This window comes from Schistocerca gregaria, chromosome 2 (genome assembly GCF_023897955.1).
Source record: "Schistocerca gregaria isolate iqSchGreg1 chromosome 2, iqSchGreg1.2, whole genome shotgun sequence".
Classification (NCBI taxonomy): domain Eukaryota; kingdom Metazoa; phylum Arthropoda; class Insecta; order Orthoptera; family Acrididae; genus Schistocerca; species Schistocerca gregaria.
The window spans coordinates 769,221,679-769,237,595 of NC_064921.1; the positions used below are offsets into that span (position 1 = coordinate 769,221,679).

Consider the following 15,917-nt stretch of genomic DNA (forward strand, 5'->3'; position numbering starts at 1 on the left):
AAGAATATATTTTTAGCCCTAACATAAAGAGGTATCTCTAACAGAATGACTTCTTCCATTCCATCCAGCACAGATGACAAAAACTCCAATCCTGTGAAACCTAACTTGCATTTTTGTTTTTTACTTGACATATTGAATGCCTTGGATCAATGCAAACAGATAGTTGCAGTATTCCTCAATTTCCAAAAAAACATTTGACTCACTACCACATCTATGCTTATTATCAAAAGTATGGCTGTATGGAGTATTAAATGAGATTTTTGACTATTTTGAGGATTTTTTGGTACAGAGGAAACAGCAAGTTATCTTGGATGGATAGTCTTCAGCAGAAGCAGAATTAATTTTGCATGTGCCTCAGGGAAGTGTGTTGGGACTTCTGCTGTTCATGTTACATATTAATGGTGTTACAGATAACATTAATAGCAACGTCAGATTTTTTGCAGATGATACAGTCTGAAAAATGCTGCACAAATATTTAGCAAGATCATAATAAGATGTCAAGGTGGTGCAAAGACTGGCAACATGCTTTAAATGTTCAGAAAAATATAAAACTGTGCACTTCACAAAACAAAAAAAAAGTATTATTCTTTGTCAATAATATCAATGAGTCGGAATTGGTCAACTCATACAAATACCTGGGTGTGACATTTTGCAGAGATATGAAATGGAATGATCATTTATGCTCAGTTGTGAGTAAAGCAGGTGCAGACTTCAGTTTATGGGTGGACTACTAGGGAAATGCAAACAGTCTAGAAAAGAGACTGCTTATAAACCAAGCATGTGACCCATCATAGAATATTGCTCAAGTGTGTGGGACCTGTACCAAATAGGATTAGTAGGGGATATTGAACATATGCAGAGAAGGGCAGTATAAATGGACATAGGTCCGTTTGACGTGTGGGAGTGTGTCACAGAGATGCCGAAGAAACTAAACTGGTAGACTTTCGACAAGAGTTGTAAACTATCCCAAAAAAGCCTACTTACAAAGTTCCAAGAACCAAATGATGGCTTTTAGGAACATTCAATAACCCATTACGATACCCCCAAAGTGATCATGAGCACAAAATTACATTAATTATACTGCAAGTGGAGGCATTTAATCAATCATTATTCCTCTGTTTCTTACATGAATGGAATGGGAGAAAAGCCCTGATAACTCATACAGAGGGAGGTACTTTCTGTCAAGTAGTTCACAGTGGTTAGCAGAGTATAGATGTAGATGTAGAGCTTTGAAACATGTTTTATTAGTAGCATAAAATTAGGCATGTAGTGTCCAGAAAGGATATTTTGCTCTACTGTAGAAAGTGTGCTGTTTATAAACCTCCTGGCATAGCACTCCCCTCTTGTGTAAGTACCTCCCAGGACTGGAGCAGGTGAATCACATTCTCTGGCAGGGTTTTGATTACCTCTCGTCATACCCTGAAATGAGGAATATCCTACCAGCTATCCTTGATACCCCTCTCAAATGGTATCCTGATGTCCACAAAACCTATATAATATCCTTGTCCATCCATACTCCAACCCTGCTCTCAATCCCTTGCCTCATGGCTCATATCCCTGCAATAGATCTAGTTGTAAGAACTGTCCCAAACATCCTCCCACTATCACCTATGTTAGTCTGGTCACAGGCATCACCTATCACATAATAGATATGGCTACCTGTGAAAGCAATCATGTGATCTCCAAACTAAGCTGCAACCACTGTGCTGCTTTCTACATGGACATGAAAACCAACAAGCTGTCTGTCCTCATGAATGGCAACTGACAAACTGTGGTCAAGAGGTTACTGGACCAGCCAGTTGCTGAACCTGCTGCCAACCACAATGAGCTTCACTTCAGTTACTGCTTTACAGCCTACACCATTCATGTCCATCCTACCAACACCAATTTTTCCAAAGGGCTCAAGTGGCAACTCTCCTTGCAATATATCCTACATTCCCATAACTCCCTGCCCTCAACCTTCCCTAGAGTCTGTCGTTCACTCACCTATCTCCTTCCTGGATCCCACTCCTACACAGCCTCCTATTCCACCAATGCAGCTAGTTGTATTTTTCCCCTCCTCTACTTCTTTCGTTTTCCACCCCCGCCCCCTGGTCTCAAACCAAAAGACTGCACCTAGCAGCCCGACCACTCTGTGACTCAACATTTACTCTATACAGTGAATACCAATCTATCTTTTTCATAATATTGTTGCTTAAAGACTAGTCCAGTTGTGCCATTACATTGCTATATTTTAAGTGAGTTAATTCTAGGCCCTTTGCTTGTTCATTACTGTAATGGGGCTTGGTTGCAAATGATATAGTAGAAAAGGGGGGGGGGGGGGGGAGGAGTAAAGCAAATCTGCTGGGACGTAGTTCATAAGCTTGCTGGACTCTATGATAAAACTCCATTGTAATAGGAGGAAAACATGATAAATAAGCTCCCACAGTATTTGATAAATGGTAACTTATGGCTTGTAACTGGCAGTCAAAATAGTTAGATGCATGCCATCAAGAAGTGCACACATGCTGGCAGAGCGATGCCGTATGGGTAAATTATTGGTTGATACAATCATCCTGGGAGTTTGTTCCAGCATGTTTGCTACTTGACAGACCAAATGGTTGACAGACCTAATGGTGTAGCAGAAGCTTTTTCTGTCACATTCACTGAACCTATAATTAAGAAGTCTTGGTTGTCTGCTTATAAAATATTTCTCACTTTTTGTAATTGTGACATGATAGAAATACTGAAAAATCTCGTTCATTACCTATACTTCACAATCATTTGAAAAGAGAAACATTTTACTGGGAGCCAATTGTGAAGCAGAATTTAGGAAATTAATTTATTGAACATCATCATATGTTACTTTATGAAGGATTGCATCTCTAGCTATGGATACCATATTAGGAGTGGTAGTAACCCTAAACTATATGATATCTTTAGGTGAAATCATTAAAATTTCTAAATATCAGTTAATCTATCAAAAAAGCAATTTTTTCTTACCACGAATAAGACTATCCAGTTCATCTTCTTGGTCATAAACAATGAAGTCCTTTGGACGCAGACCACTGAACATATTGACTATACTTGGCTTCAGATTGAAGAAAAAGAGAGGTTGACGTCTTACTGAGAAGTCATGTGTTAGACATTCAACAACCTGAAAACAATGGCTTCACTCATCACAAATGTAATTTAAAGTTATTTACATGTAAATGTTCTCTCTTGTTATCTACTGATGATTATAACCTTTATTATCCTGGTGCAAAAGGTAACAACTAATTTTTTATGGAATTAGCAATCCTGGATCATAAGTTTTGTTGTAATTTTTCAAAGAAAATATGTAGAAATGCAAGACTGAAAATTTGAATTCATTGGCAGGAATTATTCATCACAATGCTGAGAAGAGTATAAATACTAGCATCACAATAAATTATGGATGTCATTGAATTTTAAAACGGAGCAGTAATTTAAAAATGGGAAATGTGGAAGTCACTGGTATATAGAACATATAGATAACGAAGTACTCTGGAATTCATACATAGATTATTAGAGGTGACTCACAAATCATGAGTCTCTGTGATACCTTAAATATCACTCATACAGTTCCTTCTAACAAGTTGTGATTATGCATGACCTTTTCATATTGCACAAATCATCTACACTGCAGATTTTTAAAGAAAAATACACATGACAAACAAAGTTTCGAGTCAGAACTTCTAAATATTATGAAATAAGCCTTACCTCCTGAAATCTCTTTAACAAATTAAATAAAAATGTACATACACAAAAGGGGATGCAATAAAAATCAGGCATGAACGTCAACGTACACAAGACCAAAAATCTTGTTTGTAATAGTCTCAATAAACACTTTATTTCACTAACATTCCAAGTACGGAGTCACTTAGCACAACAAAACACTACTACACAACAATTAGGGCATTTAATTAGAGGAAGTGAAGGGAGAAAAAAACACTGAAATTGTTGCAATGCTCTTTCCAACACAGTAATTAAAAACAGTACAAATGTAATGTTTAAATCAATTACATATGTCATCAAAGAAGGCATAATGAGACCAATATATAAAAAAGAATCCAAGGAGAAAGCATCAAACTACAGATCAGTATCACTAGTTCCCACATTTAGTAAGATTCTTTTATTAGTAATGATGTGACAACTTAGTTCCTTTTTTTTCATTGGAAACCGTCTCCTCACAGGAAATAAAGATAGATTTCGAAAATATTGCAATACCACAGGAGGTATCACACAATTTTTACAAAAAGGCTGTAGCTACCTAGAGGACAGAAAGAATATTGTTTGCAAATTTTTAGTCCTCACAACTGTATTTGGTTTGGTCAACCATGAACTGCCCTTACAGAAACTGAAGGTATACAATAGACACCAGTTGAACTCCTACCAATGCCTATAATAATCATACAAATTAGACTAATAAAAATTATCAAAACAGTGCGAGAAAACCAACATTCTCACTGTAACTAAATAAAATAATGCTGAGTGTACCACAGGGGTCAATTTTGGGAACATTTCCTTTTCACATACATATAAATGACATCATAAAACTTTGTAATTTCCATCAGTTATTTAGGTAGATGACACTTCTCTACTGTTTTTTGGTGACAATGAGAAGGAGGTCTATTTTTCAGTATATGGGTTTCAGAAGTGACACCTGGATGAAATCTCCAATGGACAGCTCTTAGGCCGATACATGGTCTTTTTTACAGGAAGGACTGTCAAGATCCCCTCATACAAAATAAATATTTCCACTATATACTCATTGTACATAACATAGTGAGACACCTAAGAGAAGCCACCCCTAATACATTTAGAACAAGTAAACACATTTAGATGTGGTTTTCCTTAAGTAATAGTGCACAATGTGGTGAATTTTGTGACACATGCAAGCAATTTTTAAAATTTGTGGTTTCCAAATAAAGTACACTTTTGCTGTGTCACAGGAGAAATTTTAAAGAGAACTTCAGCAACATCAGATATGATGACATAACATAACACTGCTCCAAACCACTGTACTACCATCAGGAGAACAGGTTCCACATACATTAGCCATCTGTACCAAATGTATGTAGTCACATAATTTATTTATGGTTCATATACCTATTATTATGACAGATATTCAAATTCTGAAAGTGGGAGGGGTAAAATACATGGAGCGAAAGGCTATTTACAATTTTTACAGAAACCAGATGGCAGTTATATGAGTTGAGGGGCATGAAAGGGAAGCAATGATTGAGAAGGGGGTGAAACAGGGTTGCAGCCTTTCCCCGTTGGTATTCAATCAGTATGTTGATTGAGGAAGCAGTAAAATCCATGGAGAAGAAATAAAAATCTGAGATTTGCCAAATGGAAGGGACAGTGTCTTGAAAAAAGGACATAAGATGTACTTCAACAAAATCAAAAAAGGATAGTGGAATGTAGTTGAATTAAATCAGGTGATGCTGAGGGTACTAGATTAGGAAATGAGACACTTACAAGTAGTTAATGAGTTTTGCTCTTTGGGGAGTAAAATAACTGATGATCATCAAAGTAGAGAGGATATAAAATGCAGACTATGGCAAGAAAAGCATTTCTGAAGAACAGGAATTTGTTAACATAGAGTATAGATTTAAGTGTCACGAAGCCTTTTCTGAAAGTATTTTCATGGAGTGTAGGCATGTATGGAAGTGAAACATGGACAATAAACAGTTTAGACAAGAGGAGAATAGAAGCTTTTGAAATGTGGTGCTACCAGAGAATGCTGAAGATTAGATAGGTAGATCACATAACTAATGGGGAGGTACTGAATAGAATTGGGGAGAAGAGGAATTTGTGGCACAACTTGACTAGAAGAAAGGATCGGTTGGTAAGGTACATTCTAAGGTATCAAGGGATCACCAATTTAGTACTGGAGGGAATTGTGGAGAGTAAAAATTGTAGAGGGAGACCAAGAGATGAATAAAGTAAGCAGATTCAGAAGGGTGTAAGTCACAGCAGTTATTCAAAGATTAAGAGGCTTGCACAAGATAGAGTAGCATGGAGAGCTGCATCAAATCAGTCTCTAGACTGAAGACCACAACAACAACATATTAAGTGTTAACAATGTTGACCCTTGAACACTGATACATGCTGTAAGCTATGAAAGTAGATATAAAAGTAGCTGTGGGGTGTGAAATAACCTGAGTGGGGCAACAGAAATTGTAAGTCCAAAAGTAGATATAAATCTTTGTATACAAGTATAGAAACCATTACCTTATTATGCGATCTGTAATGTGTCAAAACTGTTTACAGCATATTTATATCAATGATATTATGTATTAACCTTCTGTATTCAGATATGAAATCTGTGAAAGCCATCATTTGATGACTACAAGTAAAAAGAAACTTAAGTAAGTATATAAATGTTTTACGTGACTACAGTTTGAAAATAAAGTAATGAGACTAGATTTTTACAAGATTTTTATGCCATGTAAATAACTAATTACATCTGCTACTTTCTTAACAGACTTACAATGCTTTGAATTCACTGCTATAGCAGAGCTGAAACTAAAAAACTAGAGTTGCTGTTGATAGATACATGATGACTGTTTCAAAGTTCTCTACTGTCCTGAAATGGTGTACTTCCATGTGACTTCTCAGTTCCAACAAGACGAGAATATTCCAGAGACGAAGGTTTCAGGAATAAGGTCTCTGAAGAGCTACGGAAGTGGATACGTGTGTACTTGGGTGTTCAAACGTGATAGACACAACAATTTTTTGTATTCACAGAACAGATTTACTGCACTGATTACAGGTATTCCCTTGCCAATGTCCATGTGATCTCTTCAATTGTGTTGAATAGGGCATAGTTGCTGGGACTCAGACTTGGCGAATGTGGTGTATATGGCAACAAAGTAAACTCTGGTTTGCTATGGTCTAGCAATTGTCATGTGGCTGCCCACTGCTGTTTTGGAGTAGAATACCACAGCCCCATTTTCTGTGGTGGCATTGCTGCATTAATTAGTAGTGAACCACAGTACCAAGCACTTTTGAGGGTCATTTTGACAGAGAGTCAATACACCAGCAGTATAGCTTCCCAATCCCAGAACACAGTTGCCATTTGTTTGTACATGAATAGTCCTGGCTGTGACTACTTCAGATTAGGCTTCCAGCAGGCTTCTGCTCCACAGACTAGCATTTCTTTTCTGGAGTCTGGTGGAATATCCATGACCCATTGATGGTGACCAGATACTCAAAGAACTCCACATGATCTGCACTGTACTGTTACACTGTTGGCATATCTCTGCAAACTTCTGTTTGTGCACAAAGGTAAGGGAATCAGGCATCCATTGTGCACACACCTTCTTCATCTTCAAATCCTTATGAATGATGGCATGGAGTGTTCCCCTTGAGGGACCTGTTGCCTTCTCTAGTTCATCAATTGTGATTTGCCTCTGCCCCATTATCAAGTCACTGACACACTGGACATTGTTTAGTTTGCATGCAGTTGGCGAGTGCCCAGTGCTTTCATGATTTTCAGCTATCTCTGCTGTCTCTGAATTCAAACAACTGTTAAAACTTGGTTCTGCAACTTGATGCTGTTTCCCTGTGTGTGGCTCCTAAACCTTTGTAGACGTCTTTCCACCACTGCCCAAGCTTGTCTGCTTTCATGTTGTCATATCAGTGCCACCAGTGTATTCACCAAACTGCTATGTTCCATTTCATATCGCTACCGAACACTTGAACAGTATTCTAGAATATGTCACATGAATGTTTTGTAAACAACCACCTTCATCTACATTCACGTGACAATGCTGCATTTCACACTTCTGTGATTGGGAAAGGATTCATAGCACTGCTTTTAGACTATTTCCCTCTGTTCCACTCTTGAATAGCATGCTTGAAAAATGAACATGTAAGTCGCTCAGAAGAGAAAGTTGGTGACTGACATTTCATGAAAATATCTGGTCACAATGGAGAATGCCTTTGTTTTAATCTTGCCACCCAGACTCATGCATCATGCCCGTGACAATCTCTCTCCTATTTTGTGGTTCTCTGTCAATCCTAAATGATAAGAACTGCATACTGGGCAGAAATACTCCAGAAGATCAGGGACAAGTACAATGTAGGCAGTGTCTTCGGTAGAGTTCATGCACCTTTTTAGTGTTGAGCCAATAAAACTCAGTCTTTGGTTCACCTTCTCATCTTGTCTTTTGTAGACTGACTGCATTTTCATAGTATACTAGTGAAGAAAGGAAGTCTACCACCTGCTTTACCTAAAGGCGAGCCATTTGATCATTCCTGCAAACAGGGGGGAGCCAACCAATACTGGATGAAATAAATATAAAATTGCTTAACAGAGAGTGCTGTGGGATGGGGCACATTGCCCTCATGCAGCAATTACTTTTGTATCATTCTTGGTGTTATATTAGTGGTCCTTCAACAAGTACTGATATATATTAGTAAAATTACTGATTTACCATCTGTCCTTGAGGCACAAATATTTCTTGATTTTCTCTTGTCTATCAAATGGTAGATTAACAATGTAGGAAAAGACAGACTGCTACTTACTGTAAAGAAGACACATCAAGCTGCAGACAGACACAATTAAAAGACAGTTACATAACGCTTTTGGCCACAGCCATCATGAGTAAAAGAGAGACACACACCATTCACACAAACAACCACACCTCATGCACATACCACTGCCAACTCCAGCATCTTGGGCCAGAATGTAATTAGCAAGTGGGAGCCAGCAGCAATTTGGATGGGGTGGGGGAGGGGAAGAAGTAGTAATGTACAGTAGGGGAGAGAACAAATGCTGTCTGGTGGAGTCTGCAGGGACTAGAATGCCAACAGGTGCAGTGTCAGAAGGTTGTGGGACAGGGAGGTGGTGAAAAAAGGAGCAAAAAGGAAAGGAACAGGGAAAGACAGGCATATTGCATTGGCAGAGGGCTGCAAATAAACAGGGTGGGAGATGACAATGGGGAGGAGATGATAAGGCAAGTGAGTGGAAACTGTTGAGTGGAGGAAGTAGGGACAATATGTTACCATAGGTCAAGGCCGGGATAATTATGGGGGCGGAGAATGTGTTGTTGGGAAATCTCTCATCTGCACAGTTCAGAAAAGCTGGTGGGGAAAGGATGGATCCAGATGCCTCAAGTAGTGAAGCAGCCATTGAAATCTAGTGTGTTGTGTTCAGCCACTTGTTGTGCCACAGGGTGGTCTACATTTCTCTTGCTTGTGTGAATGGTGTGTGTCTCTCTTTTATTGATAATGGCTGTGGCCAAAAGCTTTATGTAACTGTATTTTAATTGTGCCTGTCTGCAACTTGATATGTCTTCTTTACAGTAAGTAGCACTCTGTCTTTTCCTACATTGTAAACAGAAGATCAGTATGATCAATTATTTTCTCAGTCTCACTTTTGTAGTCTTTGCACCTAATAGTGAATTCTGGGCTCTGACACTTTGTTTCCAGAATGCATTACAAAAATCCACATTATTTTGCCAGTACTGATAAATTCCATAAAAGAGAATCATTTTCAATTCACTACAAAAGTCTGGCATTTACCTCTTTGTTCCCAAGAGAGGTGTTTCAGAATAGTTTTTCATTGGCTTTTTGTTTTCCATTTCATTTACAAAAATCTGGTGAGTGGTGGTGTAAGTTTATTTCACTTGTTTTTCAATTATTGTTACTGTTGACTCTTAGCTGCAGTCAAAGATATGCTCACAGTCTTACTATATGGTACTGTACTATCAGTCATCAGTCATATTATTACATTAAGAGATCTCACATTCTGGAAAAAGGGTACTAAATAATTTACCTTGGCAGCTGTGTAATCTGCTTTAAATACATGAGTGCAGTTAATGACAACAGGCATGTCATTCCTCATGCTGTGCTTCATCACCAAATTGCGTACATAATCAACTGATGGGAAGATCAAGCACCTGTCAGGAGTTATTTCCAAATATTCCACACCTTCCAGTGTCTGTAACAAAAGTTTAACTGAAATTAACTGCCCATTATTCTTCATCAATTACTTGATATCTTTGTTCAAAACTTGTTCTTAAATGAATAAAGAAAAGATATCCTGACATATGACTATTATAAATGGTATTATGTGAATCTATGTTGAAATACTTTAGATAGACAAATAATCTGTTTAATGGAATATAATGGTATGTGGCAACAACACATCAGACATGCAAAAAAGATGTGTTCCTCAGGCAATCTCTTATTGTGATTTTTAACTGTTGTCTCGAGTTATTTTTCACATCTGCTCTACACATTTCTTGTGCCTACTTTTCCACGGTGGTTAAGAAAGATGGGATCATGGGTTCTAGATTAGGGGATAGCTAAAATACATACATACTATTCTGACAGCATGTAATGTGATCCACAACAGTTCTTAGAACACTCTTGTAAATAGTAAACAAAAATAGATAAACTACAGCTACTTTGTATAAGAAATAAAAACATCAGTTTTTAAGTTTTCTTTTCTTTTTATTTGCTTTAAGTTAACTATATTAATTTACTGCCTTTTAGGCACACACAGGGAACTGGAGAATAATGGTCGTTAAAGGTATTGTATGAAAGCAGTTTCTCATGTCTGGTATTCTATGTAATTAATACTCTGATACTGCCCACTTCCCTGGAGGTTCTTCTTTATGAAAAGATCAACAAAATATGACATCTGAATGAATCAATAAACAGAAAAGTTGAGATTCACCCTAAGAATTTCTGTCTCTAGAACTACTGTTCCATATTACTTTGGTGAGTAGACAGTTTTATCTGTTTCTATGTGGCCAGAGCATTACATTACCAGTGCTTTCTTTATTTCACTAGGTTTGACAAATCCTACAATTAAGATAATCTTTATGGGTGTGGAGTGACTGGTGTTACGCATTAAAGACAGAGAAACAAATTAACCATTGTAAAATATTATGCTATTAATCATACAACACTGTGATGCTTGGATGACAAGAGAGATAACAACTTATGGATCAGTTTGGATTAAGGAGAGAGAAGGTAATCAGAGAAACCATTGGATGCGTGTTGACAGAAACTATGATGAAGTCAATAGGAAGAAATATGTATATTTCATAACTTAATAAATTAAAAACAAAGATTCCAAGACTTACCAAGCGGGAAAGCGCCGATAGGTAGGCACAATAGCCAGCTTCATCCTGACTCACAATTTCTTCACTTTTGAAGGCCAGACATACCAACAATTAAAGGGAACAGCCATGGGTACCAGGGTGGCCCCCTCGTATGCCAACCTATTTATGGGTCACTTAGAGGAAGTTTTCTTGGTTACCCAAGCCTGCCAACCCAAAGTTTGGTACAGATTTATTGATGACATCTTCATGATCTGGACTCACAGTGAAGAACAACTCCAGAATTTCCTCTCCAACCTCAACTCCTTTGGTTCCATCAGATTCACCTGGTCCTACTCCAAATCCCATGCCACTTTCCTTGACATTGACCTCCATCTGTCCAATGGCGAGCTTCACACATCAAACCCACCAACAAGCAACAGTACCTCCATTATGACAGCTGCCACCCATTCCATATCAAACAGTCCCTTCCCTACAGACCAGGCCTTCGTGGCAAACGAATCTGCTCCAGTCCTGAATCCCTGGACCATTACACCAACAACCTGAAAACAGCTTTCGCATCCCACAACTACCCTCCCGACCTGGTACAGAAGCAGATAACCAGAGCTTTTTCCTCATCCCCTCAAACCCAGAACCTCTCACAGAAGAACCCCAAAAGTGCCCCACTTGTGACAGGATACTTCCTGGGACTGGATCAGACTCTGAATGTGGCTCTCCAGCAGGGATAGGACTTCCTAAAATCCTGCCCCGAAATGAGATCCATCCTTCATGAAATCCTCCCCACTTCACCAAGAGTGTCTTTCCGCCGTCCACCTAACCTTCGTAACCTCTTGGTTCATCCCTACGAAATCCCCAAACCACCTTCCCTACCCTCTGGCTCCTACCCTTGCAACCACTCCCGGTGCAAAACCTGTCCTATGCACCCTCCCACCACCACCTACTCCAGTCCTGTAACCTGGAAAGTGTATACGATCAAAGGCAGAGCCACGTGTGAAAGCACCCACGTGATTTACCAACTGACCTGCCTACACTGTGACGGTTTCTATGTGGGAATGACCAGCAACAAACTGTCCATTCACGTGTGAAAGCACCCACGTGATTTACCAACTGACCTGCCTACACTGTGACGGTTTCTATGTGGGAATGACCAGCAACAAACTGTCCATTCACATGAATGGACACAGGCAGACAGTGTTTGTTGGTAATGAGGATCACCCTGTAGCTAAACATGCCTTGGTGCCCGGCCAGCACATCTTGGCACCGTGTTACACCGTCCGAGTTATCTGGATACTTCCCAAACACCAACCTATCCAAACTCCGGAGATGGGAACTTGCCCTTCAATATATCCTCTCTTCTCGTTATCCACCAGGCCTCAATCTACGCTAATTTCAAGTTGCCGCCACTCATACCTTACCTGTCATTCAACATCATCTTTGCCTCCACACTTCCGCCTTGACTTACATCTCTGCCCATACTCTTTGCCTTTAAATATGTCTGCTTGTCTCTGTGTATGTATGGATGGATATGCGTATGTGTGTGTGTGTGTGTGTGTGTGTGTGTGTGTGTGTGTGTGTGTGTGTGTGTGTGTGTGTGTGTGTATGTGTGTGTGTGTGTGTGTGTGTGTGTGTGCGAGTATATACCTATCCTTTTTTCCCCCTAAGGTAAGTCTTTCCGCTCCCGGGATTGGAATGACTCCTTACCCTCTCCCTTAAAACCCACATCCTTTCATCTTTCCTTTTCCTTCCCTCTTTCCTGACGAAGCAGCCGCCGGTTGCAAAATCTCGAAATTCTGTGTGTGTGTTTGTGTGTTTTATTCATTGTGCCTATCTACTGGCACTTTCCCACTTGATAAGTCTTGGAATCTTTGTTTTTAATATATTTTTCCCATGTGGAAGTTTCTTTCTATTTTATTTTCATAACTTAATAAAGTGCTTTAGGGGAAATGGAAGGCAATGTTTAAAATATTGTAGAAAATGAGAACAGAATGGAATAACAGGAGATTAGTAGGGAATTATTTGTAAGACACAGGACAATGGTAGGAGGAAGAAATAGATAAAATGGCCATCAAGAGAAAGTGTGAGATGAAGTTATTAAATATCTCCACCCCTGTTTAACACCTATGGTGAAAGACTTGTGGACATAGCCTTCACTAGTATAGCTACAATAAAAGTGGAGAGGAAATGAAAGTGATTAAATATGCGAGATCAAGAGGTCACAGAGAGTGAAGGAGATCATCAGATAATTTTGGAGTGAATAGTAAAATGATATATGAATAAAAAGCCTTTAGAAAAATATGACACTTTCTTACAAATGTAATAAGAAACAACATAAAAAAGTGATTTGCAAGATTCTTTATTTGGTGTGCAGTTGTAATGGCTCAGAACCTTGGACAATAAGCAAGAAATATGAGAGATACTTGTAAAGCTTTGAAATCTTGCAATGAAGAAGAGTAGAGAAAATTAAATGGGCACAAGCAATAAGAAATGCTGAAGAATTTGAGAAAGTGAAAGAAACTAGAACCCTACTGGTGGATATGAGAAAGAGAAAATCAAGCCAGATTGAACACATTCAAAGGCAAAATTATTGTCAGAAAATTCTTGTTAAAGCAAAAGTAGTCAGAAAAAGAAGCAAAGGCAGGAAAAGTTTTGGCATATTGAAAGATCTGAGGAAATGAATACCTTACCAAAGTCTTATAGAAACAACTAGGAGATACACATCATCGAGAGAAAAGTTCAATTGAAACCCACAATTTGACCACTTTAAGTATGGTAACTTTCTTTTACTTTTTCAGGCTAAATTTAGTAGAGTAAAATTAATATGATAGGTGCTACCTAGAAAAATACTGCCACTTCAGTTATATTAAATAACTGCTGTTCATATCGTAATAGTAGTCTAACATTTACATGACTACACATATTTATCAATGAACAGCAGTTACTAACATACCATACATAGAAAACATCGTCAACAATGAAAATTTATGTTTTTTATGAAGCTAAACAAGAACCTTCAGCCTTGATTCTCAAAGTCAATTAACTTGTAGAAGGAGTAGCAAATAAGGACTCCTGTAATTTTCTATGGAACTTATAGATATTCCTAGTTTCTAACTTTCTATCTGATGGGAGCCTCTTGAAGGCATTTGCAACAGAAGACAAAATCCCATTTTCTGCTCTGTGTTAGATGAGGAGGCAAAGTCTACATGGAAACAATTTTTTGTGTTTTAATTTCTGTGAATGATACATTATCTTACATTGACTTTTATTGTTAGCTACAAATATAATTAAAGAGTAAATAAAATTGGAAGTGAAAATAAGAATTTCCAGATGTTTGAAGAGGCTTCTGTAAGATATTCAATGATACATTGGTCACTTATGCTTAGCAGATATATACTATGACTGTGTGTAGGTAATACGCGTGAGTATGAAAAACATGACAATGTCATGTGCGAGGAAATATTGTAACACTTCCATTATTTGATACTAAAGTGAATTTTCCTCATTCTTAATGATGAAGAAATGTATCCATACAGTTAGTTAACTACACTCCTGGAAATGGAAAAAAGAACACATTGACACCGGTGTGTCAGACCCACCATACTTGCTCCGGACACTGCGAGAGGGCTGTACAAGCAATGATCACATGCACGGCACAGCGGACACACCAGGAACCGCGGTGTTGGCCGTCGAATGGCGCTAGCTGCGTAGCATTTGTGCACCGCCGTCGTCAGTGTCAGCCAGTTTGTCGTGGCATACGGAGCTCCATCGCAGTCTTTAACACTGGTAGCATGCCGCGACAGCGTGGACGTGAACCGTATGTGCAGTTGATGGACTTTGAGCGAGGGCGTATAGTGGGCATGCGGGAGGCCGGGTGGACGTACCGCCGAATTGCTCAACACGTGGGGCGTGAGGTCTCCACAGTACATCGATGTTGTCGCCTGTGGTCGGCGGAAGGTGCACGTGCCCGTCGACCTGGGACCGGACAGCAGCGACGCACGGATGCACGCCAAGACCGTAGGATCCTACGAAGTGCCGTAGGGGACCGCACCGCCACTTCCCAGCAAATTAGGGACACTGTTGCTCCTGGGGTATCGACGAGGACCATTCACAACCGTCTCCATGAAGCTGGGCTACGGTCCCGCACACCGTTAGGCCGTCTTCCGCTCACGCCCCAACATCGTGCAGCCCGCCTCCAGTGGTGTCGCGACAGGCGTGAATGGAGGGACGAATGGAGACGTGTCGTCTTCAGCGATGAGAGTCGCTTCTGCCTTGGTGCCAGTGATGGTCGTATGCGTGTTTGGCTCCGTGCAGGTGAGCGCCACAATCAGGACTGCATACGACCGAGGCACTTAGGGCCAACACCCGGCATCATGGTGTGGGGAGCGATCTCCTACACTGGCCGTACACCTCTGGTGATCGTCGAGGGGACACTGAATAGTCCACGGTACATCCAAACCATCATAGACCCCATCGTTCTACCATTCCTAGACCGGCAAGGGAACTTGCTGTTCCAACAGGACAATGCACGTCCGCATGTATCCCGTGCCACCCAACGTGCTCTAGAAGGTGGAAGTCAACTACCCTGGCCAGCAAGATCTCCGGATCTGTCCCCCATTGAGCATGTTTGGGACTGGATGAAGCGTCGTCTCACGCGGTCTGCACGTCCAGCACGAACGCTGGTCCAAGTGAGGCGCCAGGTGGAAATGGCATGGCAAGCCGTTCCATAGGACTACATCCAGCATCTGTACGATCGTCTCCATGGGAGAATAGCAGCCTGCATTGCTGCGAAAGGTGGATATACACTGCTCCAGTGCTGACATTGTGCATGCTCTTTTG

At 39.8% G+C, this 15,917-nt stretch overlaps 1 protein-coding gene across 1 annotated transcript in view; it reads right to left on the reverse strand.

Moving 5' to 3' along the window:
• The window catches only part of LOC126334996 (sodium-independent sulfate anion transporter-like), a 159,566-nt gene that overhangs the window by 5,996 nt on the left and 137,653 nt on the right, over positions 1-15,917 (reverse strand). The window contains exons 11-12 of the mRNA XM_049997812.1: positions 9,791-9,955; positions 2,983-3,136 (exon numbers count right to left, since the gene is read on the reverse strand). Coding sequence (XP_049853769.1) covers positions 2,983-3,136; positions 9,791-9,955 — 319 coding nt within the window. The remainder of the gene's footprint in view (positions 1-2,982; positions 3,137-9,790; positions 9,956-15,917) is intronic.